Source organism: Lichenostomus cassidix, chromosome 28 (assembly GCF_008360975.1).
Source record: "Lichenostomus cassidix isolate B80296 chromosome 28, HeHo_3.0, whole genome shotgun sequence".
NCBI classification, from domain to species: domain Eukaryota; kingdom Metazoa; phylum Chordata; class Aves; order Passeriformes; family Meliphagidae; genus Lichenostomus; species Lichenostomus cassidix.
In genome coordinates, this window is record NC_139508.1 from 3364253 (window position 1) to 3390225 (window position 25973).

General features: G+C 59.6%; 2 protein-coding genes across 3 annotated transcripts; both read right to left on the bottom strand.

Moving 5' to 3' along the window:
• Window positions 1-1412: 1412 nt before the first annotated feature.
• HCN2 (hyperpolarization activated cyclic nucleotide gated potassium and sodium channel 2) lies at window positions 1413-11738 on the bottom strand. Its single transcript, XM_085040389.1, has 8 exons — window positions 11252-11738; window positions 5518-5941; window positions 4657-4818; window positions 3796-4014; window positions 3491-3637; window positions 2970-3210; window positions 2629-2793; window positions 1413-2511 (listed from the first exon to the last, which is right to left on the bottom strand). The coding sequence occupies exons 1-8, from the start codon at window positions 11698-11700 to the stop codon at window positions 1559-1561; spliced, it is 2760 nt and encodes a 919-aa protein (XP_084896515.1). The 5' UTR covers window positions 11701-11738; the 3' UTR covers window positions 1413-1558.
• Window positions 11739-14030: 2292 nt separating this feature from the next.
• Window positions 14031-25816, bottom strand: BSG (basigin (Ok blood group)). 2 transcript variants are annotated; one of them, XM_085040431.1, is made up of 9 exons: window positions 25659-25784; window positions 21323-21670; window positions 19618-19774; window positions 18307-18395; window positions 17721-17848; window positions 17292-17565; window positions 15377-15401; window positions 15005-15074; window positions 14031-14832 (listed from the first exon to the last, which is right to left on the bottom strand). In XM_085040431.1, the coding sequence occupies exons 1-8, from the start codon at window positions 25738-25740 to the stop codon at window positions 15017-15019; spliced, it is 1161 nt and encodes a 386-aa protein (XP_084896557.1). In that variant the 5' UTR covers window positions 25741-25784; the 3' UTR covers window positions 14031-14832; window positions 15005-15016. The 2 variants fall into 2 exon arrangements, with proteins under 2 accessions (XP_084896557.1, XP_084896556.1); XM_085040430.1 differs by lacking the exon at window positions 21323-21670 and having other exon boundaries at window positions 25659-25816.
• Window positions 25817-25973: the final 157 nt, after the last annotated feature.

Genomic DNA, 25973 nt, shown 5'->3' on the forward strand with positions numbered 1-25973 from the left:
TCCTCAAAGTCTTTTCTCAAAGCATGTGGGGTGCCTGGGCTCTTGCCTCACCTTGCCAGGGGCATGGGGAATTCTGACTGTTGTCTCCCAGCCTGGCCCTTTTCTGCTGACGGCCTTGGCTTTGGTGTCTCACAGGGGTGTTACATTCCAAAAATGCTTCTGTAGCAGAAACATGGAATTGTGCCAGTGCAGCCACAGCAGGAATTGGACTCTCACAGGGGCCAACTACAGCTTTCCAGCCAGTAGCCTCCCATTTCACCAGCCTGTGGCTTCTCAGCCCTTCTCTCCACTAGGCTGGTGTTGGAGATGGATGGCACCTTGCAACTGGAGCTGTGTTTGGCCCAGTTCTTGTCTGTGCCCTATAACCACAGGCTCACAGTTAGCCTGCACCCAGCTTCTTCCTGGCTGCTGCTGGAGCAGGGGAAAGCTGCTGGCAGAGGCTTTTCACCTTGTGGCTTTTCTGGCAGGGAGGCAGCTCTTCAAAGGACAAATCTGCATCCCGCAGCCCGAGTTGGGGCTGTGCCCGGTGTTCCGGCTCCCGGGGCCGAGCACGAGGAGCGCGAGGCACGGCAGGGAGGGACAGTGGCAAAGAAGCAGAGCCGGAGTCGTGCGTAGCTCTGTCAGCTGCTGACGTTTATTGCACAGGATGGGCTGGATGGGAAGGTGGACGCTTGGAGTGGGGCCCTGTCCCTCCGGCTGCTCGGCCGCAGGGTGCCGGGGCTGGCACGGGCCCCGCGCTCGCGGTACATTCAATGTGGAAGGCTCCAGAGTGCGAGGCAGCGAGGCACACGTGCACACACACACACACACCTGCACACGCACCCACACACGCACGCACACACAACACACACACAGGCACCTGGTACACTCGGTGGGTGCCTTCCCCAGCCCCAGGGCTCGGGCTCCAGCGCCTGCCTCCGTCCTAGTGCTGCCTACGGGGACATGGGGCCGCGCTCACCCCCAGCCCCGGAGTGGGGGACAGTGTGTTCGTGGGTGCTTACAAGCCTCAGGGCGACCATCCCTCAGACCCCTCCCAACTTACCTCCAGTCCTGGACCGTCACCCCTCGCCTTGGGTCTGTGGGAGGGGTGCAGGGACACGCGCGGCGCCGGGGCTGCGCCGACAGCCCCGGGGAGGTGTCCTGCGGGTCACACACAGGGATGTGTTCAGGTCATAGATATCATACACAGAGTTGGTCATGGCGAGGATGCAGCTGTGGCTTCTATGGGCAGCCGGGGAGGCCAGGGGGCAGCGGGGCTTCGCCGCGGGGAGCGGGCGACAGGGTCAGACTTTGGTCAGAGACGACACACCCGGGGGCTCAGCCCAGTGACCCCGCGGTGGGGAGGGGACACAGCAGCCCCAGGCCGACCCTCGGCAGCTGCCCCGCTCGGCAGCGGGGGGCAGGAGGGACCGGGGAGCGGGGCTGGCGCCGTGGCGGGGGGAGGCAGCCGGTTGTGCGGCAGTGGCCCTCACCCGGCGGCGCAGGGTGGACATGAAGTGAGATGGGACTCCCTGCCGCCGCCCCTCTGGCGCGCACGTCCCCGTGCCTGGCGCGGAGGTCACAAGTTGGAAGACAGCCTGGACTTGGCCGGGTCCGTGTCGGGCGTGCTGGACGCCGAATCCTTGCGGGCCGCCGCCGAGTCCTGCGGCAGGGCGGGTGGCGGTGTCAGCCCCGAGCCCGTGGGCGCCGGGTGGGCCTGAGCCCCCCGCGAGGGTGCCTGGCCCCGCAGCCCGGCCGGAGGGCCAGGGCTCGGCGAGGCGGCAGCCGGGCCGCCGCCGATGGAGGTGCTGGACTCGCGGGCGGAGGCCGGGGGGCTCTGGGTGCTGCCGGCCGCCAGCCCGTGGGGCAGCGAGGGCTGCGAGGCCGAGAGGGGCCGCGAATCCTGGCTGAGGCTGCTGGTGTGCAGCGCCTGTGTGCTTTTGTGGGCGGCCAGGCGCTGGGGCGAGCTGGGCGCTGGCTGCTGGCTGAGGGACAGCTGGGAGCCCAGCGGCCCTGGGGCGCCTCCGTAGGCGAACGTCCGGCTGGCCAGCGGGCTTTGGGATGGCGGGCTGGCCGCGGCCGCGGCGAAGGCGCTGGTGGAGGCGGGCAGGGCCGTGGGCTGCGCCGGGTCCTGCGAGGGCGAGGGGTTGGCGTGGGGCACGGGGGGCTGCTGCTGAGGCGGGGGGCTCTGCTGCAGCAGGACGGGGGACACGGCGAAGGGGCTGGGCACGGCCTGGGCGTACTGCAAGCGGCGCATCATGCGGGGCGAGCCCAGCGCCATGGAGCCCACCAGCGGGCTGGCCATCTGCGGGCAGAAGCTCATGGCGACGGCTTGCTGGAGGGTGGCGATGGCGGAGGTGACCTGGGGCTGGACGGGGCTGTACATGGCCGTGTGCTGCTGCAGCTCCGCCTGCTGCACCATCTCCCGGTCGTACTTGACGATCTCCTGGATGATCTCGTTCTCCTGGTTGTTGAAGACACCTGAGTTGAGGTCGTGCTGCACTTTGTGGAGCAGGATCGAGTTCTTCTTCCCTATAGGGAGAAGGCCGGGAGAGGAAGACCTGTGAGACCCTGTACTGGGGCTATGCTGGGCTCCCATGTGAACCACAGCTGCCCCTCTCCCCCTCCAGACCCCTCCCTGTGTCCTACCGATGCGATCAAGACGGTCAATGGCCACAGTCTCGAAGGCCCGTCTCATCATGGGGTACTCCTCCAGCACCTCGTTGAAGTTGTCCACTGAGAGTGAGTAGAGGCGGCAGTAGGTGTCTGCACGGACACTGGCCGTGCGCCGGCCACGGGTCAGCAGGCAGATCTCTGGGGGAAAAATGCCAGGGCCAAGGTCAGAACACCACCAGCCAGGATAAAACAGGGCAGGCCAGGAGCAGTGGGTGAGAAGAACCATGCTGTGGGTGCCCTGGGATAGTACAGGTGTCCCAGTGCCTCTCATAGACCCCAAGAGAGGTCCCAGGCTCTGTCCTGCCAGTGCTCACCCCCAAAGTAGGAACCGTCGGAGAGTTTCATCTCCTTGTTGCCCTTGGTGAGGATGCTGACCACCCCGTGCTGGATGAAGTACATCTTCTTGCCGATGGTGCCCTCACGGATGATGTAGTCACCCGGCTGGAACACCTCAAACTTCAGCTTGGTGAGCATCGCCGTGACAAAGTTGGGGTCAGCGTTGGCAAACAGCGGCATCGAGGCCACCAGCTTGCGGCAGTTGAAGTTCACGATTTCCTGTGGGGAAGTGGGTGAGCCCAGGAAGCTGGGACATGCTCCCCACCCCAGGCAGACTCATAGACACCCTGGCATGCAGATTGTGCATGGGCATACTTCCACTCAGAGCTGCAAAGCTGCAGCAAGAAATGTTTGTCCCCAAGCATATGCAGGGCAGGAGCCAGTGGGACCCACAGCACTCCCCACCCCATGGCAGGGAGCAGGGGATCTCTTCCCATGGCAAGGGTGGCCAATCCCCATCCTCATGGCAGCATCCTCCTCCCAGCTCTGCAGCCCTCACCTCACGCAGGGGCTCATTGAGCTCCCCCAGGATGCTGTCCTCATCAAACATCTTGCCCTGGTAGCGATGCTCGTAGTAATCGTGGATCTTCTGGCGGAAGTCAGCGGGCAGTTTGTGGAAGGACATGTACTGCTCCACTTGCTTGTACTGTGGGGAGAGGTGGTGTCAGCTGGGACACATCCCCATTCCATGGGGCTGGTCCCACTCCATCACCCCATCCCTGCTCCTGACCAGGAACCCTCACCCCACCTGGCTGCAGCTCCAGGAGGGGACAAATCTGTGGGCCCCATCCAGCCCAGTCCTACCTTCTCCTGGTACTGGCGCCGGGAGGAGTCCAGCGACTGGATGAGGGCAGTGGCATGGCCGATGAACATGGCGTAGCAGGTAGCCCCCACAATCATGCTCAGCATGGTCAGCCAGATGTCCGTCATGCTCTCGGGCGCCTGCTTCCCGTAGCCGATGCAGAGCATGTGGCTCATGGACTTGAAGAGGGCGAAGGAGTACAGCTCACTCCAGGAGTCGTTCTGCAGTGACAGGGACAGCGGCTCAGCCATGCACACGTGTGTGTGTGTGTGTGTGAGCAGCACTCGAGGGCCCAGCACCCTGCCTCACGCCTGGCCACAATCCCTGTTCTCTCCCAGCAGCAGGGATTTGTTGAAAAGCAAACTTTCCAAACTGTCCAAACTCCCCCGGCGAAGTAAGCAGGGAAGGAGAAGGGTGAGACAGGCAGCGGAGGAAGAGGAGGAAGCCAGGCGGAACAGAACAGAGACGGAAATTTGATGGAACAGGATGAGACAGACAGGGGAAAAGGGCCATTTGCAGGAGGCTGCAGGGCTGAGAGGGAGCAATTAGAAACAGGGGCCATTATTTATTAATAGCAGCTTTGTGGCTAATGAGCAGGAGAAGGCGGCAGGGGATGGGGCCAAGATCCCCATGTCAGCATATTCCTCCCACCCAGATCAATCCACTGCTCCAGGTCCTGTGAGACCTCAGCAGGGTAACAGCAGCATCCAGCATTGGGTGCTCTGTGGACTGTGGGGCATCACAGCCCTGGCCCACAGTGAATGGCAGCTCCTGGGGTTGGAGGATGGAGGATGGACGATGTAGGGGTGGGTGGGAGCCCCGGGGAGCAGGCAGGAGCACCATGAGGGGCAGATGGAACTCACCACCATCCCGTTGATGGAGACCCAGCAGTTCTGGGGGAAATCCTGCAGCATGGGCACCAGGAACTGAAGGCAGCCATCCCAGTGGCAGAGCAGCAACATCATCCCAATGAGGTTGATGATCCTCATCACCGCGCTGGCCAGGTCATAGGTCATGTGGAAGATCTGTGGGTGGGTGGGATGGCAGGAGGTGAGCATGGGGACTGTCCCCCACTGCCCAGCCCTGCTCAGGGCACCGACCTGCATGGCCTCAGCTGGAAGAGGCTCCCGTGGCTGGCCTGGCTCCGGCCCCAAGGTGGCTGTGCTCCACCTGCCTATTTATAGCTGGTGGGTGCCGCCGCGCTGCCGCCCGGGAAGCGCTAATGGCTGCGAGCCTTGAGGAGGATCAGGGAGACACAAATACCCTGGGCACTGAGGAGGGAGCAGGACAGCTCCCAGGGTACTGAGTGCAGGATTCAGGCCAGATCCACACAGCAAAGCCAAGCATGTCCCCTCAAAGCAGGGTGGACTCTGTCTCCTGCACTGGGGACCCTGAGGGGCTGGGGGTCCTGCTGTCCTCCCTGCTGGGGCAGGGAGCCAGAGGGGAGTGAGGCAGGAAGCGCTGAGCTGAGGTGGGGGATAGGGTCCTACTGCCAGTAGAGCAGGTGATGGTGTGTCAGCCATGCTGTCACCCTCAGCAGGTGCTGTATCACAGCTCAGGGATGCCCTGAACCCTCCAGGGTGGCTCACAGCCACCCGCCAGCCCCACAGATCCTCTCCACCCTGCCAGTTCCTCAAGGAACCACTGTGCTCACAGGGCCCCTCCAGCTCCCACTCTCTCTAGCCATCCAGCTGCTACCAGAGGGTCCCACAGCAGGTCCTCACCTCCTCCCACTGGTGGATGTAGCGGATGAGCCGGGAGAGGCGGAGGAGCCGCAGGAGGCTGAGGATCTTGGTGAAGCGGACGATGCGGAGGGCACGGGCTGTCTTATAGACCTCTGAGTCTATGCCCTTCTCCACAATGAGGAAAACGTAGTCCACAGGGATGGAGGAGACAAAGTCCACCACAAACCAGGTCTTGAGGTACTTCTTCTTGATCTTCTCGGGGTCCAGGATGATTTCTGTGTTGTCCTCAATGACAATTCCTGTCCGGAAGTTCAGCACCAGGTCCATCAGGAAGAAGGTGTCAGAGACCACATTGAACACGATCCAGGGGGCTGTGGTCTCCTCCTTGAAGAAGGTGATGCCCACGGGAATGATGATCAGGTTGCCAACCATGAAGAGCAGCATTGTGAAGTCCCAGTAAAATCTGGGGAGCGAGAAGATGGAGGGGGTGTCACTAATGCCCCACAGTCCCCCCCACACCAAGGAGACCTGGCCACCACGCCCTGCCCTAAGGGTCCTGTGCAGCTGGGGTGCTGTCACACTAATGCCACCTCACTCACAAGGAATCCCCTTCTCTCCCCAGAGACCACATCCTGCTTCCCACTCTCCAAACTGCCCCCAGGGTGATCCTACAGCCAGCAGAGCCCCTGAGGTAGAGGATGAGGCTGAGGGCTTCTGCTGGGCTGATCTGGCCCGTGGCAGCAGGTCCTGGGGGAAGCTGGAATGGTGGCACCAAGCACCAGAGGGGGACACACTCCAGCTGAGCTGCTCTGGGGCATCCCGTGGGGTGGGGACCCCCCAAACCACCGGCAGCGCTCAAGGTCACGGGTGGAGTCAGGATCCAAAATCCTTGGGAGCAGCCCCCACTTTCCACACTCGCAGAGTGGGGACCCAAGCACAGGTGACAGTCCCTCGGGACATCCAGGGCCACCTCCCCCTGGCGCCTCCCTGCGCCAGGCTGGGGTCGCGGTCTGGGGGGTGCCAGGGCGGGGTCTGCCCGTCGGCCCCGCAGCGCGGGCGCGGCGGAAGGAGCCGCCGCGGCTCCGGTGCAGCGGAGCACGTACGGCTGCAGCTGGCGGCGGCAGAGCCCGCAGCCCCGGCCAGACGCGCGGGCGGTGAGGGGGTGGGCGGCCGCCTCCGCCCCTGCCCCTGCCTGGGCTGCGCTGCTCCTCCACCCCCCTCCTGCCTCACCCCATCCTTCTCCCCTTTCTCCTCGTCCTCCTCTCCCGGGCCAGCGATGACCTTTCTGAGCATCTGCAAGGTCACAGCAGCTCTGTCACGGCAGGATGGCGCGGAGGCCACCTCGGCCCTGCCTCTCCTGGCCGGGGGGCAGGAGTGGGGGGGATCCTCCTCAGTGCCGCGCTGACGGACACGCAGGACCCTCGCCCACGCATCTCTGCTCAGCCCGCCCTGGGAGCTGCAGGGTGATGGGCTGAGGGTGCCACGGCCATGCTGTGTCCTGAGCACACTATGCCCTGGGGTGGGGGGACGAGAAGGAGACCCCCACGCACTCAGGAAGGGGTGGTGGATTAGGACTCGACCCCCCCCACTGCGCAGACTAGCGCAGGACCAGAAGGAGCTGAGCATCCCAGCTCCTGACCTTTCTCCAATGACACCTTCCTCATGTGAGACATTGCCGTGGCAACCGTGAGTGATGTCACTGCTGCAAAACGATGACTTCACACCAGGGCGGTCCCCAGGGTACCCTCGGCAAAGGAGCTGTGGCCCCCTGCACCCCTACACCGAGCTCTGGCTGCTGGCACCAAACAGGCCCAGCTGGACCCCCGTGCCCCCATGCACAGTATGACCTCCCAGGGATGCCCAAATCAGCAGAGCTGCTGTGGGGCTGGATCTGTCCCTAAACCCCCTGGCAGCTCCCACTCAGACCAACCCCGCTGCGCTACTTGAGTCCCACAGGGGCATTAGCCATGCAAAGCTGCGAAGAACGAAGATTAAATAACCACGCCAGCTGGACAAAACTCCCCTCTGGCTCCAATCCCTCTGCAATCTGGCGGAGCCAGGGCAGAATTCGGCCTGCGGAGAAAGATAAACTGCTCCTGATCCCCCACCGCACACAACTGACCCTGTGCAATCGCCCTGGGGACCAGCGTGCGATGCCAATGCTTTCTTCCTTGGAATGTTCATGTGCATAGAAAAAAGATCCAATCCAGGCTACTAAAAATATCTGAAAACAAATTAATCAGGATGCTTGACACCCCTCCCTCGCTTCTGACCCAATTGTACGGCAGCAGTGATGACAGGAGATGCCCAAAGCCCCTGCGAGCTGCCACCTCCCTGCTCCGTCACCTGCCCAACGCCTGGCACAGCCGTGCTGCTCTGAGGTCCTGGGCAAAATAAGAATAGAGTCCAAGCCCTAGCGGGGGACACAGCCACGGTATGCCAGCGTGGTCCCTGCTCATCTCCACTGGCAGCACTCAGAGCTCCAGGGGTTGCCAGGGATGATCCAGCCACTCCACTCTGTGCTGATCCCATCGGACAGGCAGCAAGTTGTCCATGCTCCCCAGGACCCCCCTCTGCCCCTGAGGTCTGAACCCATTGGCCCTGATGGGGACTGTAGGCAGGAGCAGCACGGGATCAGTGTGAGATTGGTGTGGGATTGGTGCAGGGTTGGAGGGGGATTGGTACTTTGCAAACTGGCACTAAATACCTGTATCATATAAGCGAGGTTGCTGTGAGAAGTGGGTTGTGGAGCCAGTGGCAGAAGTTTGGCCAAGCTGAGCCAGCAGTGGTAGCCAAGGCACCCCCAGATCCCAGTACAGCCAGCTGTGATGAATGACTGGTGCTGCTCTCCCCTGGAAAAACCTATTACCCCATGGGTCCCTGGGGAGGAGGGATAAAGGCTTTGCAAACTGCTCAAGGACCCAAACCTTCATGGTCCCCCAAGTCGGTCACATCCTTTCCTCCCCTTGATCAGTGGCTTTCAGCGCCTGATGCTGCAGAGGGAGGGGCCCAGCTCCCCAACACCCTCACCAGAGGGAATGGGAACACCGGGACCAGCGGCAATGCTGTCACACACCGGGAGCAACAGCAGCTGGCAACCCCAGTCCCTCTGCTCAGGAACCCTTATGGTGGCACCATCCAGACAGAGGGAAACCCCTGAAAGCGTTTAGCCCTGGATGAGGATAACTCCAACCAAACAACACCAAGGACATGTGCTCTGGATACATCTTTGCCCTGATTCACATGCAGGACCAGCTCTTGCAATAGAAAATCATCATCAGCAAGAACCTCCTGCTCAGCTCCAACACCAGCCCCAGCCAAACCTTGTGGAAGGCTGGAGTAACCCTTGGGCAGCCCCTTGGTGGTCATAGAGTGACAGGCACCACCACTACCCCCAAATCACCAGCTGCAGCTCCCAAAGTGGTGCCTCAGGTCTGGTTCAGAAACCCAGAAAGAAGCGATGAAGGAATTGGTACTGGCTGGACTGTTCCTCCTAAAAAAGAGACCAGAAGTGGCAGAGCCAGTGACAACCATTGCCCAGCACCCAAAAGGAGGTGGCCCAGCTCCAGCACACACTTACAAGGTCTCTTTGATCAGATTTGCAGCTCAAGATCTCACCAGCCGCCCTGATTGCTTCCTCGTCATTCAATATTTATGTAAATAGCAACTTTGGTTCCTGGAGCAAATCTGCCCTGAATTGTGTGTGAACGATGGCAGCGCCATGCCTGCGAGGAGCCAGGATTGCTAAATGATGCCGATTATGAAATGATGTCACAGATGCAGATGGGTAATGATTTTCTCTTAAGATGGGAAATGGGTTTTGCAGGGCAAACACCACCAGGTCACGCTCCATCATCATTACTGGATAAATGCTTTTTTGATTATTTTCAGGCAGGACAACATGGGACGGATGCACTCATGTCCCCAGCGCTCACAGGCAGAGCGGGTTCCTCACGCCCAGCCTCGCGTGGGCTGATCCTGTTCCTGTGCACAGTTGTGGAGCTTGAGGATGCCATGGCTCTGCCTGCAGCTCCTCCCCACTGGGCAGGGAACTCTCCTACGCCACTTCCAGCATCAAAACACAGGCAGCCACTCTGCCCCAATGGGTTTCAAGTCTCAATAGCTGTTCCAAGAAGATGAAGCCTGCGCGGGGCAGGACAGCCAGGGTGACTCCCCAAGGTCACCCCAGCACCCGCCTGCAAGCACCAGTCCAGGGATGATGCTGCTGCACTCTGGGGAATCCTCCAAGGCCTCAAGCCCACTGCAGGCTCACCACAGGGAGACCCCTATTCTTGGCAGCACTGTGGGTGCTGCCCCAGTCACTGTGGCTCTGGCAGCTCGGAGGAGCAGGGCAGGCTCTGCCCCAATGAAGGCATGGGGGTCACCCCACTACCAGCCACCCCCAGCATCCCACAGCTGCTGAGGGTGAGAAGGAGCACGGATAGTGAGGAGTGGCCAAGTCCCCCAGCTCAGCAGACCCCAGGATCCAGCTGGCACTACCACCTCTGCTCCGTCACGGCGGGGACAGTGGAGTCCCCTCTGACGTGGGACTGGCGGTGGCCAGGCGGTGTGGCCACTTCTCACCCCAGCTCTGCAGCAGAACCCAGTGCCCAGCCAGTGAGGTGAGGAGGAGGCTCCACTGGTTTCCCACAGAAGGTTCCCAGGGTGGAAGGGCCCAAGACCCTGTGCAGAAAGTCGGCCTTGAGGGGAGGCCAAGGGCCTCCAACTGCTCCTCTGGAAGACGCCAGAGCAGCCCAGGAGCAGCACACAAGGATGAGAGCAGGAGGTGAAGGTGCTGATCCCTGCCCTGAGCCCATGGCCACCTCTGCCTGCCTCAGGGAGCCCCAGGCCTTGGGGACCTGTCAGTGTCAGCAGTGAACAGAACCTGAGATCTGTCTTAGGGGCATTCCCCATCCAGACACCCAGCAAACCCTCCCTTGAGCCACCCAAAACCTCTCACCAGCACAGCAGCACAACGATCTGGGGCCGAGCCCCTCGGCCCCCCCAGCCCCCGGTCAAAGGCTCCTCCAGCTCCTTTGAGGTCGCTGGACCAGGGTCCTCCCAATTCTGGCTCACCAGCAATGCCAGCAGGGTCTCGGCCTCCCCATCCCTGCAAGATGCCACGCTGCCTGCCCCAGACAGTGCAGCCATCCCTCCCGGTAGCTTTCACACGACTCGGGAAGCATTTGCCGCTCTGGAGCTTGCCAGGGCTCAGGAGATGGGAAGGAGATGGAGCTGCAGAGCCTTTCTCCCGGGTTTGTCATTCCTCGCCTGGCAGACACACAGGCTGGAGCTTGGGGAGTCGGGTCCTCTCAGGAGCGAGAAGAATCCCCCTCAAACGGGCTGAACCCCAGGGACAGAATCAGGCCTCCTTGGGGGAGGGGGAGCCTTCACAACGCTCTGCCAGGCAGCGGCAAAGCACATCCCCCTGCCCAGCCCCAGCCCTGCCCAGGGAGGGGGACACTGAACCCCAGGGAGCTCCGGGGACAGAGCCAAGGCCCGGTGGGGCTCAGGAGGTCCAAGCAGGGCCGAACCTGCCGAGGCCCCGGGAAGGACAAGGGGACGAGGGGATGCCCTTGCTCAGGCACCGCGAGGGCTCCCGGCATCCCCGGAGCGGCGGCTGCTGCGCTGGGGAGGGGGATGCCTGGCTCGTCCCCTCCCGCGCCCGCCGGCGGCTCAAGGTGCCCTCGGCCCGGCCGCACCGGCGGCCCCGCTCCCCGGCCCGGCCCCGCGGGACGCGGGATGCGGCCGAACCCCGCGGGTACCCCCGCACCTGAAGTCGCTGTAGGGGTGGATGATCCAGGCCCCCGCCGACTTGACGCGCTCCTGCTCCCGTTCCACAGCCTTCTGCGAGCCGAACATCCGCAGCGAGAACTTGTTGACGCCGGGCTGGAGCATCGCCCCGAACTGCCGCTGCATGAAGCTGGCCTGGCTCCCGCGGACCTCCTCGGCCGCATCCTCGCTCGCTCCCTCCTCGGCCGCCTTGGCCCCGCCGGGGGATGCGCCGCCGCCGCCGCAGGAGAAGGAGACCTTGGGCTCGCGGGGCGTCTCCGGGCCGGGGCTGCGCGGCGGTTCCCCGCGACGGCACTCGCCATTCGGGGACCCCTTCCCGCCGCGGCCCCGCGCCCGCCCCGTCGCCGCCGCTCCGCCGCGCTTGGCCGCATCGGCAGCCTCTTCCTCGGCCGCTGCCTCCCCGCCCGCCGCGCCGCGGCCCGCCCGCATCCTGCCGCCGCTGCCGCCGCCGAGGCCACCGGCGGCCGAGTGGCGCCCGCCGCCGCGGCGGGGGCGGGCCGGGGCGGGCCGGGGGCGGGCGGCGGGGCTGGGCCGGGGGCCGGGCGGCTCCGCAGCTCCCCCCGTCGGCACAGCCCTCGCCGGTGGGACCGGCTACCGGGACCGGCCACGGGGATGAGCCGTCCACCTTCAGCCCCCGACGGCCCCGCACTCCGGCAGCGCAGTCCCAGGTGTGCGGTGCGATGCGGTGCGCTCTCCCCGAGAGGCTCCGCCGCCGCCAGCCCATCTGACTGGCCTACCCCCGGGCCAGGGATGGACCCCATCGCCTCGGCAGATACGGGGCTTTGCCCTCCCACCGCCCCAGGGACCCACCACTCCAGCTCTGAGCCCCCTCTGAACAGAGCTGGTGGCAGAAGGAACCCCCCGGGGTGGACCCAGGGATGGAGACTCCGCATCAACACCCCAGGACAGGACCAGCACCCGCAGCTGGATCCCACTGTGGCTGACACTCGCCAGCGGGGTCGATGCTCTAGGAACAGGGAACAGGGCACCAGGACCGACATCTCCTGCCCTCTGCCCCGAGAACGGGCTCTTCTGGCCGCGGCTCCTACGGGCTGCGAGGCGTCGGGGATCGCTGGAGTGAGAAGCCCGGGTGAGCCCCGAGCGTCCCTGAGCAGCCGGACACGGGACCGGAGTCGCCCGAGCCTGAGCCCGCGGCTCCGGGAGAGACCCGTCGGGTCACTGAGCCTCGTGGGCAGCGCGGCCGCGGCGGTGGCACCACCTGGTGACACGGGACAGAAGCGCACCCGGAGCGCGTCCCGCGGCCGCGACCGAGCCAGCGCCGTGCCGGGGCGGGGACCAACAGCCACGGGCCCTGCACCGAGCCCCACGGGGGGAGACACCCCAAAAATCGCCCTGCGGACCACAGCGGCCTCGTTCTGCAAAGTCTCCAGGCTTGGTATGGCTGCCTCCAAGAACAGCCCATTTCTCCAAACCATTCCCGGGGCAGAGTGCTGCAGCCCCTCAGCTGCCCCCAGCCCACAGAAACAAACCTTCATTCAGCTTAACCCGAATGGGAGGCTGGAGATGCTGGAGCCGAGAAGTGAGGCAGCAGCTCAGGGCTCATCCTGAGGAACGAGGAGCTGAGCAGGGTCCCTGTAGCACCTGCTTTCTCTCCAGAGCAGAATGGGGCACCACCAGGTCTGTTTGGGCCATCCCTGATCAGGAGTCGATGTGGCAGCCCCTGGGCCATGGCAGGGCTGTGCCACAGCTTACCGGGGTAACTGCAACCTGGCTGAGAGCAGCACGATGCTGCTCCATCCCCTGCCCAGCTCCCAGGGCACTTGTCCCCCTGTCCCTGCCCAGCCACACAAAAGACACAAGTGCTGCTTTGTGCTGCGGCCCAGAGCTGGGTCAGACAGGACCCATAATCCTCATCAAGGAAATTAAGCCATGCATTGATTTTTCACCAGGATGGCGCAAGGCCGGGGCTGTGAAAGCCTTGCATAACCCACTTACACGCCACAGAGCCTCGCTGGCCTTGCCAGGAGGGCACAGCAAGGCAGAAGGACTATCAGGGGGGACTCAGCCACCACCACACCAGGCTGCCAGCACTGCAACCAGACCTGCAACATCCCCTCTGGGCACACAGAGAGCCTATTGCTCCTTCCCAGGCAGGGACAAGTGTCTGGCTACAGAGCAAGGCCATGGTTCAGTCAGAGGTCCAGAATGGAAGAGATAGGGCAGCTTAGGCCAGCTCGGAGCATAGGGAAGCTTCTCTTCAGCCCATGGCTTCTGCTGCCTCAGTCCAGGAGCAGGAATGGTGGCAGAAGCCCCCTGAGCTCAGGGCTGGCAGCAGAGAAAGGACTACCCACCATCCTGGTCCCAGGGCTCTGCTCTGTGCACAAAGCTGTTGCACCTTTGCTCTCTTCCACTGCAAAGGGCAGGAAAAAAACCAAACAAACCTCAAAAACCTGCTTAGAGAAGCACGAGACACACAAGCAGCAGGGCCTGAGAGGGCTCCTGGAGGCTGGGGCTGATCCTTGACCCCACAGCCCCAAGACCTGAGGAACTGGGGAGCAGGGCAAGGTGAAACCATCCCATACAGGCAAGTGTGCCCCAGGGCCCCACACTCCTCCAGGCTCTGCAGAGCAGGGAACACCCCTCCCTCCATCCCTCCATGAAGGCTTTTACACCCATCAAGCTGCATCTCCTCAGCAATTAGAGGGCAGCCAGAGCTGGCACCAAACCGAGACACAGCACACTGTTCTGCAGCCAGAGGATCAGGCGGCTGGGAGGGAAGAGACCAGAGTCCAGAGGTGGAAAAAAAGAGAGAGGAATCATCTTTATTTGCGAAGTGTTAACAGATGGAACAGTTCAATGCTACCCAGCAGTAAAGGTGTTAGACTCCCCTGAGCACTTGTCTGCTCGCAGGCCCCCCACGTCACGCACACACCGCGATAGCTCAAGCACAAGCACACGCTGTAAAACCTTAAAATCACCCCCAGCACCGGCTCACCCTGCCCCTCCCCACTGCAGAGACATGAACAACCCATGGAATAAATTACAGCAATTATTTATCCAGCGTCCAGCTCCTGGCTGCCTGTTTCAGAGTAACCAAGAACAGCTCAGGAGGAGCTGACTGGGAATCTGCCTGACAGGGATGTGCCAGGAAGGTGCCCTTTGCTGGGGAAAGGTGCAGCCTTGCTCCTGGTGATGCACTGGGAATACAGAACCCTCTTCCTGAACCCTCTGGTCAGATCAGGTCGTCTCCCAACAGCCACCAAAGCAGCTCCTCCCTCACCCCCACAAGCAGGTGGGACATAGCTGCACTCCCACCCCCCTCCCCACTCTGTACCAACATGAAATAACCTAGGACAGAGACAGCCAGAGACCTAGACTACCAGGAACAAAGGATTTACATTTACAGGTAGAAAAACCCTCCCACGACTCCTTTAAAAAAAAAAAAAAAAAGTGTATTTTATATTCTACAACTTAAGTTTCTTTAGAAAGTGAAGTTACTGAATCGCAAGGACGCACTAGAATATTCCATGGTGCTATTTTACCAAAAAAAAATTAGAAGAAAACAAAGTTGTCCAGACGAGTTCTTCATCTACACATCACCTGGCAAGGGAGAAAGAAAAGCCAGTTAGATAAACCCTGCTGCACCAGGCTAGATGGGGCTGCTGGAGTCCATGTTGGGCCAGAAGAGCCTCTGGCTTCTCCCAGTGACCCCTCAGCAGACTCAGACACTGCAGCCCTTGCTCCAGGCTCTGCCCTCAGGCCTGGCACTCACCTGGCCCCACTCTTAGTTTGCGTTTCTCTGGCGGACGTTCTTGTCCTTGTGGTTTGTGGCATTGCTCTTCCTGGGAAGGGAGAAGAGGCATGAAGAAAGGGAGAGCAGAAAGTACCCCCTGCACCACCCCTCAGCCATTAATGTAATTCAGGTCCAGGCAGGAGATCAGTTCCTGGAGCAGTGTCAGACAACAGTGCCACCCCAGGTGCCACCCTCAGTTACACACAGGGACATTAAATGAACCTTGAGGGGACATCTCCCCTCCAGCACACTGAGTGCTATTCCCACACCAGCCAGGGAATCTGATCCGAAGATAAAAGCTGGCTGGATGAAATCTGCCAGTGGCTAAATAGGAGGAGGCAAGGTACTCACAGTGGTGCAGAGCCTCCATCATCATCTTCACATTCAGGACAGCACGGAAAGAAAAAAACAAAAAACAAACAGCGTCAGGGAAGAGCATGTACAGGGTGACCTCTGTCTCCCCTTTAAAGTGGTGGGGACTGCATTCCAGGCATCCCTTCCAGCACCACTTAAAGAAAGGAAGAGCCACAGCTCCTCAGCTGAGTTTGGCTGCCCCAACCCATTCCCTGTGCTCACCCCCACGACACCAGGACTTGGGATGGCTCCCAGATCCCAGCACACTCACAGCAGGTAGAGGGGAAGCCAAACAGGATGTTTCAGGAATGGGGCTTTAAGCAGCACCAGCAGGAAGCCCTTCTCCCTCCCCCCATGTTGTGATACCAAAACAAACACTGCACACCACGTTCTGAGCAGCACAGCTAAGGAAACACCTCTGCCAACATGTGCCAAGCTCTGCAGCCTTTCACCAGCTCCCTGAGATCTGCCACCTCCCCACAGGAGGCTCCCAGTTATCTCTTTTGCTCCCCATCACCTCTTCTCCAGTCCTGGCTCCCCTCAAGTCCCACACTCTGGGCACTGGGGCTGCCCTGGGCACCAGGACCTGCTCAGAGCTGGTGAGAGGACAGAGGCAGACACACGGCTGGAACTACACCTTCTACTTACCATGTGAGGTGGCACCCAGCAGCAGAGAAAGGAAGAGTGGATAGGTAACACCAGCAAAACAGAGGCCAGACTGTCCCTACCCCATCCCAGGTGACAGGAGAGTCCAGTTCACAGGAAGTACTGGGGAGAACTGGCTCAGACAGGCCTCACTGTCACCTTTCAGGAGGGGCAAAGCTATGGAGACTTTTGGGCAGAGAGAACCACTTTATCCCAGGGAAGTGTAAAGCCATGTGTGTTTCTCAAAGGGGTGTGATGTTATATCCTCATCCATGAGCACTTGGGAACTTGACCTCCTCTGGTCAAGGAGCATCAGGACATTTCAGCACATTCACCTGTCTGTCAAAGCATTTGCTACAGCCCTGACAGGTCAGCACCCCACAGACCTGGGCTGGACTGATGCCATCACAAACCAGATCACTCCACAGTGTTTTTGCTGGAAGATGTAGCCACAACATCCTTAAGACAGCACCTGCCTCCCAGCCAGGGGTGTCAGAGGGCAAAACATCTGCTCATGTGAAACTGCCTCGAGTGGAATTCCTGAGCCCTGCAGTCAGGGGAGGGATTTGGACCTTTGGCCCCTCTGTTGCACCTCTCCTGAACCTGCTCCCTCGCAGGGGGCCCTGCAGGATCCCGGGCAGGAAGGATACAGAGCATTCACACCGCATTGTTAACGGGATCAGATAAAGGAGGCCGTGAGCTGACACAATGCAGATCCTCACCGATAAGGAAAGGGAGGAGCTGGTGCTTCCAGAACAGATTAAAGATAGTACAGGTCTTTGAGATCCAGGATGTGTGGATCTGATGGCCCAAAACATCCTGAACTGAACACAAGTTAAGCTAAGCCCGATCTTGCAGAGTCACTGACACAGTCTCTCCCAGTTCTGCAGCACCACAAAAACCCTGGTACTTATTTACAAACCACCTCATCCAGAGTGGGAGCTGCCAAAGCAAATCCAACCCTGCAGACACTCTTGGGAACCACTTGAGCAAAGAGCAGAGGAACTGGTGAGGCAAAGGGTCAGGCTGACCTGCACAGAACCCTCTCTTGCTTCACATCTCACTGCAGGACTGTCAGATGCAATGCAATTACAAGCAGCTTCATGGCTGAAGTGGCATGGTACAGACTGGTGCCTCAAGTCCCCTGAGCACCCTCAAACCACCCCACCTCTGACAAAGGGACCTCAGAACTCCCTACAAACCCATCCTGCCTGCACCCTGCAAGTTACTTGATCTCCTCAAAGATTCAAACCCAGGCGCCTCTTACCATCAGGAACCTCATCTGGCTTCCTCCTCTTCTCATAGATGAAGATGATGGTGACAAGAACAAGGACTTCTGCCACAATGCCCAGGAAGGGCCAGAGTGCTGCCAGGCGGCTGCGGACGCGCAGGTTCACTGTGGCATCTCCATGGCCAAAGGAGTTGGTGGCATTGCAGAAATAGTCGCCTGTGTCCTGCTCAATATCCAGTTTATGGATGCGTAGCTCTGTCTTGTTGCCACTGGACTTGATGATGTATCTCCCAGAGGCGTTCTCGAGGCGCTGCAGGGAGGAGGAAGAAGAGGGATCTCAGGGCAGTGCTGACTGACCACCACAGAAATCCTCCTTCTCGGGAGTGCTGAGCTTTGAAACAATTCTGGTGGCACAAAAACCGGGCAGCAGCAGGGTAGGCAGAAGGAGCAAACCACAGCACTTACCCCATGACCACTTTTGTACCAGGACCAAGTGGTGACAGCAGGGAAAGAGGGATTCTTGCAGGTCAGCACACCTGTGTCCCCCTCATTCCCATGCTCAGACTTCTTGTATGGCACCACCTGGGGGGCAACTAGGCAAGAGGAAAGAAAAAAAAAAAATTTAGATGTCTCATAATGGAAATCACATAGATTTGTGCCTCCTGCAGCTCACCTCACCAGAATAAATTATCCCAAAACCTCAGTCAGGCTGTTCCTCTCACTAGTTTGGCATTTTCAGAGAGGAAAGCCCATCAAGCTGCTCCAGAAAAGGCTCAAACAGATTTGTCCAGCAGGTATTATCCCTCTATCCATTATTCCTGTGGGAACATGCCCACAGAAGGCTGGTTTAATGCAGGATCTAAGGGCTGACCCTGCAGACACTGGAATGGCCTGATAACGGCGCTGCCTCTCAGAGAGCAGAGACCTGCAACCAGATGAGGGCTGGGAGCAGCTTTTCAAGCAGCTGAAAAGACACCCCAGTGAAGTGTTCAGGAGATCACAGCTTCCCCATGCCCCTCCTCAGACCCCAGGAGCAAACACATAAAATTACCTGAAATATTCACTTGTCCTATTATCTCTGGGGATCCTAGGTAGACACATTCATAGACACCAGAGTGCTCCTCCTTCTTCCCAGGGATTCTACCAAAAACAGGATTCAGGTAAGCATCCAGCACAAGTGATTTATCCACAGACACCGACCTCCAGACCCACAGAATCAGACATCCACAAGCATCAGCAACGTTGTCCATAGGAAATTTCTCCCATTCCAGCAGAATATTTATGCTGCACTGTGTACCTACAGCAACCCAGCTGCCCACTCTCCTCACACACAGAGGGTGGCAGAAGAGGGTTTCATGTTCACCACATCTGACACGGATCTGTCAAATCAGTGATCACTGTTCCAGCCTGCTAAAACACAGGCAGAGCAGTGGCAAAGATCACCCAGGCCAGGCTGCTCTGGATTGATCCCCGCATAAGGAAAAACTCTCACATTCTCCTTCCTGTAAAGCTGCTGCAATGAGATTTAGTGGATTATGCAGCCCTGCAACAAACATCCCATTCTGCTGCTCAGTAATACCCACTCGAGGGAAGGGGCCCACAGAGTTTGTCCCATGGCTGCACTGGGACAAGGGGCTGTTTGTTAGTTCTGCCGTGCACGGCGCTTCCCACTTCCAAAAACCACTCAGCTGAGGAATTGAGGTCACGCGAGGGAGGCTGGGTTATAAATACTTTAATCCTTGTTCAGCTCCCTGTTGCTATGGGGAGACAGGCACGTCGGCACTGCCATACAAAGGGACATGATGCCTCCACAGCTGCTGGGTCAGTGCCAGCCAGGCCTGACTGTAATCAGAAAGGAAAGCTCACTGCACTGCCACAATAAGGCTGATATTCCTGCACCCAGCATGGACCATGGCCTGCTGCAGCTCCCCAGCTCCTCCTGGGAGAATGGCTGGACTCTGGAAAGGGACATAAAGCCCCAAGGAGGGACAACACGCACTCGAGACTCTTGTCCCACAGGGAGTTGGTGGTCTGTCTAGAGCAGGGATCCTTCAAAGCTCTGGGAGAACGTTGACAAACCAGAGCTCAACAGAACACCTGTTTAAAATCATGAAATCTCTTTCTAAGAGGGCACAAAACCACTCCTTCCTCCTCCTTTTTGCTCCCCTTGTCCCCATAAAGGAGAGTGTTGGGCCTTACCAAAACTCTGTTTAATTCATCTTACGCTCCACAGTCCCAAAGCCCCACCCCATCAGCAGGGCTGTGAGCACTCAGCCCTGGCCCCAGCTGACAGCAAACACCAGCTGCTTTCTGGGTAAAAAACCTGCCTGTGCTCAGGTTCTGACCTTGCCCCAACACTCACACGTAGCTGGTAAAGGAACTCTTGCTCTCGTCCTCCGCCAGGACCTTCTCTCCGTGCTTCCACTTGTGGCCTGTGATGGGGGATTGTGGTGTAGACACATTACAGCTGAGCGTCAGCTCGCCAAAATCCTCTGTGACTTGAGTCGTGATTTCTGGACCTGCATTCATAAAGAATTGGATTTAAGTTAGCCCGGGATACGGCAGAGCTGACGTGGTGCCCAAGAACCTGCAATGCAAACCCCACAGCTCCTTGTCTCTATTCCCAGCTTCCACTTACCTTCGCACAGTTCCCTACCAGAACTGACCATTCCAGCACCAGAGAGTCCCCAGCACCAGGTGACCAGGCCTGAGAGGACCTGGGATGGCCACGCTGACCCTGCAGCTGCTCCCCCCACGAGCAGGATCGCTGCTGTGTCCTGCATCACTCAGAGCCTCTGCTGTCCCCACCACGGGTGCAGAGCCCAGTGCTCAATAAGCAATGGAAAAGGTCACTCTGAAGGGCAGAGCACAGCTCTCTGCTGCTGTGAGCCACCACAGCGCTCATGTGTCAACACCTCCCAGCACCTGAGCAGCTTCAGACACTTCCAGGTAGCTCAGAGGGCAGTCAGCACCCTCGGTTGTGAGGGGGAGCAGATGAGATCATGTGGCAGCAATACATGCTTCACCTGAGGCAGCCCAAAGGGTTTAGTTACAATGACTCCAGGGAGAACACAGAGCTGTGACTCCAAGAGGTCCTGGGCCTCGATGTGCCAGGCAGCAGTAAATTATGCAACCTAAGATGACTCAGGCATTTCTACTTGTAGGAGGCTGTCCGAGAAGGCAGCTGCCATCAGCAGCACCATTACACAGCCCCAGTGCCACTACAGTCCCTACCCTTCCACCCAGTCTCCATCCCTCAGAAGGAACAGTTTTTGCCAGGGCTGACAAGCATTTTGCTCTTCCTCCTATCCAAATTCCACTGGAAGAAGAGTTCTGCTGGAGTTCTGTCCTCCCTAGCACATTTCTGCTGAAAAGGCAGCTCTCCTACCTCCAGCATTCATGGGAAGACCTTAGCAGGACTTTCAATCTCCCTCCCAGGTTTCTATCACTGAAAGCAGCCTGGGCGCTCCGGCGTTCTCCTGCCCGCTCTGTGCGAGAGGGAACTCGGCCACGTCCGCAGGACAAGCAACGACATCACACTCAAGTGTCACACAGACACGGCCATTTCAAAAACGGTTGCATCTCAGACCTCAAAGCAAGATTTGTTTCCCCAACAGTCTGGGTCACCAGCACGGAAGCGAGCTCAAAGCAGGGCTGCTGGAAGGAGCGGGAGCTGTACGAGCCGCAGGGAAGGGCCGCTGGTCAGTGGTGGTTAGGGCAGAGTCGACCACAGAATCAAGGCTCAATTCTGCAGCCAGCACCAGGGCTCGGAGGCGCTCGGGAATAAGCGGCAGGTTCCAGGTTCTTTGGCTCCGGATAAGGCGCGGGATTGCCGGAGGGCGAATTGGTTGGGAAGCCACAACCCTTTTTGAGCAGGGCCATTTCGGGTCAAGTCACAGGTGGTGGGGAGATTGACAGAGGGTGGGAGTCTCTCAGTTCTACAGCTGGGGTGGGAGGGTGGGGGGAGCTTTCGGGAGCCACAGGACACAGGTGCAGGGGTGAGCATGGCAGGAGACTCAAGACACCAGTGTCCGAGCAAGTGCCAAGGCCTCGGTGTGGCCACTCACGTTCGATGACAAAAACGTTCGCCTGGGAACGGATCCACTTGACTTTGGGGCTCTTCGACAAGTGGTTGCGGTCGGGGTCGTTGCTAGCCCGGCATTCATACATGCCCGAGTCGTCGCTCGTGAGGTTTGCGATGGAGATGGTGCTGGTAGAGTGCAGGTTGTAGGTGGCGTTGATTTTGACACGGTCCTGCCGTGCACCATCCCAGAGCTGAGCATAGGTGTCATTGGGGTCGTTCCCCTCAAACCACCACTGGATCTCAGGGATGGGATTGCCAATCGCCTCGCAGTACAACTCCACGCTGTCCTGAGTCAGTTTCTTTTGAGACAGCGGTGACTTTATAAAACCAGCTATGAGTTGAAGAGGTATTAGTGCAAAGTGTTAGTGCAAAGCAAGAATTCACCTTCCACAAGCAAAAATAACCCTCGGTGACTGCGAAGAGGCTGCACACATTCTGCAGATCAGCGCACTCTTCCCTCCCTCCCCTCCACACTCTGAACTCTGCCTGGCTCAGACAGGGCTGCTCGCTTTTATTTCGTATCTCCTGTGGCTCCATTGCAAAACCAGCACAGACAAACCAGCATTCCACGTGTGCCACCATCCAAACTGGACACCCTTGGCAGGGCTCACCTGCTGTGAGGGATGGCCCAAGGGCTGGAACACTCCCTGGCCCTGTCCGGCCCCCAGCACTTGCAGTTTGGGATGAAAACACCAGATTTTTGTTGCAAGGGCTTATGCAGCCTCCACATTCCCCAGATTGTGCTCTGGCCAGGTGCTGCCCACGGAAGGCTGGGGACAGTGAGGCAGTGGGACCCTGACCGAGCCCCCTTCCAGGCAGTTTGGTTAAGACAACTGCAATGGGAAAAGGGATTCGCTGTGCCCATCGCCTGGGAGGAACGTGTCCATTCCCCCTCGCTGCACAGCCCCAGGCTGCCTGACCATAATTCGGAGCTGGCCGTGGCCCAGGCCCCCCCTCACTGCACCATGGCACAGCCACACGTACTGGCCACACACACCAGCCCCTCGCCTGCTCACACCCTTGTTCCATCCCTCAGCTCCCCAAGCTGCCCAGCAGGAACTCCTAAGCACAACGCCAGGAGAGAACTTTTTCAGAGAAGAGGAATGTCTTGCGGTCCACAAGATGTCACGAGCCAGGTGAGGAAACGTGTAAATTTGTTGTCTTACAAACACTGAAATCTGATTTTTCATCTCAGGCAAGACCAGCCTGCAGAGCTGAACAGGCAGCAGCTGCAGGCTGGAATTTAGGTATTTTTTACTCTGTCCTTTAAGCCAGAGGCCGGAGGGTTCAGTGCTGGAATCAGCCAGTCCAAAGGTCAGTCCTTGGGCTGCAGGCAGCAGAGCTGCCAAACGCCTTCAGGCTCCAGGGCAGGCACAGGGCAGCAGCCACAGCCCCAAGAGCCCTTCCCAGGGCAGGCAGGAAGGGAGGCTCAGCAGCTCCACTTCGGGAAAAGCCATCAGGCACAGGTCGAGGTCACTACGTGACTCACCCCCAGCCAGGTTTCAGAAGAAGGAGTTCAGCTTGAGACACATCCTTCCTGTGCTAACAGGCAGCTTGCACCCCAAGAACCTTCCAGGAATTAACTTGCTCAGTTAAAAGCACTTCATGATTACACACAGCCCTCCATGGATGCACCATGATGTACAGGCACAGAGGAGGTGGGCTTGGGAGAAGTTTTTTTGGGGAGTTTTGAATACCTGAAGATGTTTTAACAAGAAATCCTAGGGCTGCTTTTTCTGAGAGTAGAAACAAATCAGTGTCACACACCCAAGTGTGTTCAAACTCAAGAAAAACACAAGTTAGCCTACAAGCTAAGCTTGGCTCCTAAAGAAATCAATTCCATATTTTTCAAAGGAAAAACTATCCTTAACTACTAAAGCTTTTAAAGTCTTGAAGAATAAGCACGCCTGAAAGAGAAAGGACCCCCATCTGTGACTAAGGCACTCTTAGGGGAGGGAAGGCTGACACTGATTTTAAACAAGTGGGAGGTTCAGGGGTACCCAGAGATGTTATGGAATGGGGGTATCAGCTGGGTTCCACTCCCAGAACCTCTGACCTGCATGCCAGAAGGGTTTTTTCACACCACAGGCCTGTGATCAAACACTCCCAACCCTGACAAGCCCTGGAACTGCCCACAGCACTTGTACAAGCCCGTCCACTCCAACTGCAGCCCGAATTAAAGCGGGAGCTGGTAAAGATCAAAGGTTTTACAGCTACAAGGTGATTACTGTACGCTGACAAAATAAGCTGTGCAAGGTTATTTGCTCCGAGTTAGAGGGTACCTCGTGCAGTTCAGACGGGTTAAAAGGCTCCAGCAAGCAGCGGCAACAGCGAGTACCATTTGCATTCCCATGGGATTAATGCCTTCCCTGCTCCCACCAGAAAGCCAAGAGCAGGCAATCCCAGTCATGGGCCTTCTGGGCTGGGGAAGGCACCTGTGGAGCCCAAGGCACAGGAGCATGGCCAGCACCAACCAACCCAGTGGGATCGATCAGGGCTGTTGCCACATTTTCCAAAGGGTGACGGGCTGCAACTAGGACTCAGCTCCCACAGCCCAGACACTCCTCACAGAGCTGAGCCAGTTGCTTCCCCGGGCACAGCATGGTATCTGAGCCAGCGGGACGGCAGGGAAGGCAGAGAGACCAGATAACATTCTCCAGAGTCACCTTCAAACTAAAAACAACCTCTCCCCCCCGCAGAGGGAGGAGTCCCTGGGGTGTAAACAGCACTGGGACGTGCTCGGGGTGGCCGAGCCTGGGCAGAGCCCCACTGTCCCACAGGGTATGTGGGCCTGACCTTTGTTTCTCGTCTTGGGAAGGGGATATGTGAGGATCTGACACTTTTTGCCATTTGAAATCGGTATGAAATCGGCCCTTAAGCTTCAAACAGCCAGGTCAAAGTCAGGGTCCCTCCCCCCACGGGCACAGAGTCCAGACACACACCGACCTATGCCCCAACCTGCTGGTCCACTGGGTGAGCTGCTACCCAGTCTGCTCCATAAAGCCAAACCTAAACACTGCTGAAAGGTCAAAACCCCACTTTCCAGCCCCCACTCTGCTCCCTCGAGGCACCAGCATGGCTTCACACCAAGCCCAGGCAGGACACGGGCATTACACAACTGATGGGCCAGCTCGTCCTTCCAGGGCTTTTCAGACCAGGATAGAAACTGCCTCCTCCACATCCCACTGGTGCCAGTCAGTCCCCAGGCAGGAGGGTGCTGGCAAGAAGCCCTCAGAGCCACAGAGAGAGCAGGATGGAGCCGATCTGGGCAGCTCCAGGTGAGTTTATGAAACTCTAAGTGCGAGGTTCAGGAGGAGGCTCTGCCCTGCCCTCCCGCTCTGCGGAATTAAAATGCAACTCTGTAGCAAGAAACTAAGGGAGCAGACACTTCGGTTTTCCAGGATCCTCCCACTCTTTTGCCTTCACTCTTTGGGTTTGGTTCTACTACGCCGAAAGGAACACAAACTGGCTACAATGTTTATGCCAAACAGCCAGGATTTGCTGCTCGCCACTGGCGACCAAACTGAGCCTTTTCCGTTTGCACCTCGCGCACGGGGGCTGATCCAGAGGCTGCGGAGTCCTGCGGGGAGAACACGGCCGGGTTTGCCGTGAGCTCCTCCAAAACCTGAGCACCTGTGAAATGTGGAGCCCCAGCCGAGGGCAGACCCCGCTGATCCCTGCGGGAAGTGCTTTATGCGCCCACCGAGTGGCTGCTGGAGCCGCCGCCCCGCGCCCGACCCGCTCCCGCCCCGGGGATTATCGTGAACATCCTTAGGGTTTAAAGCCCCGGGACCCATTGCTGCTCCTCAGCCTCGGAAACAGGAGAAGCGGCTGCGGGGAATAAACTCCTCGGTTTTCCTAAGGAGAAAACGACCCAGCGCGGCTGAAAGCACCGGCGGACCCCGCCGCCCCCCCGGTTAAAGAGACCGGCGGGCACGCGGTGTGCCGGAGCATCCTCCGCCCGAGCCCCAGGACTGCCCGGCGGTAGCATCGAGCCCAGCCCGGCCTGGCCACCCTCCGGTAGCCTCGGGGCGCCTCCGTTCCCCCGGCCCCGGCCCCGCCCGGCGCGGACGTGCCCCGCCGCAGGCGCCCGCGCCGCCGCTCCTCCCCCCACGCCTGCCGCTCCCGGACCCGGCCCGGAGCCCACCCGCGGGGCCGGGATAGCGCCAGGGCCCCGCAGAGCCCCCGCAGGATCCTCCCCACGTCAGCCCCCCGCGGAGCCCCCCATGGAGCCCCCGAGCACCCCCCGCCGCCCCGGGCCGCCCGAATGGAGCTCCCCAGCCCGGAGCCACCCCGGCCTGCCCCGGTCCAGTCCGTACTTGTCCCCGCGGCGCCGGCGGCCATCGAGCACAAGACGAGCAGCGCCAGGACCGCGCGCGTTCCCGCCGCGCCCGCCGCCATCTCCGCACGCGCCCCCGCCGCGCCGCGCGCGCGCTATAACCGCGACCGGGGCATTCGGTGGGAGGCGTGGCCAGTGCGTCGCCATCCCCCTCAGCCATCCTCTCGGCCAATCGCGCTGCTCTGCGCCCCCTAAGCCCCGCCCACCCATCCAGGCGCCACCAATCAGAGAGGAGATCACCCTGAGCGTCTTCCCCTCCCTCCTGGCCCCGCGGGCAGAGCCGGTTCGTGCCAGT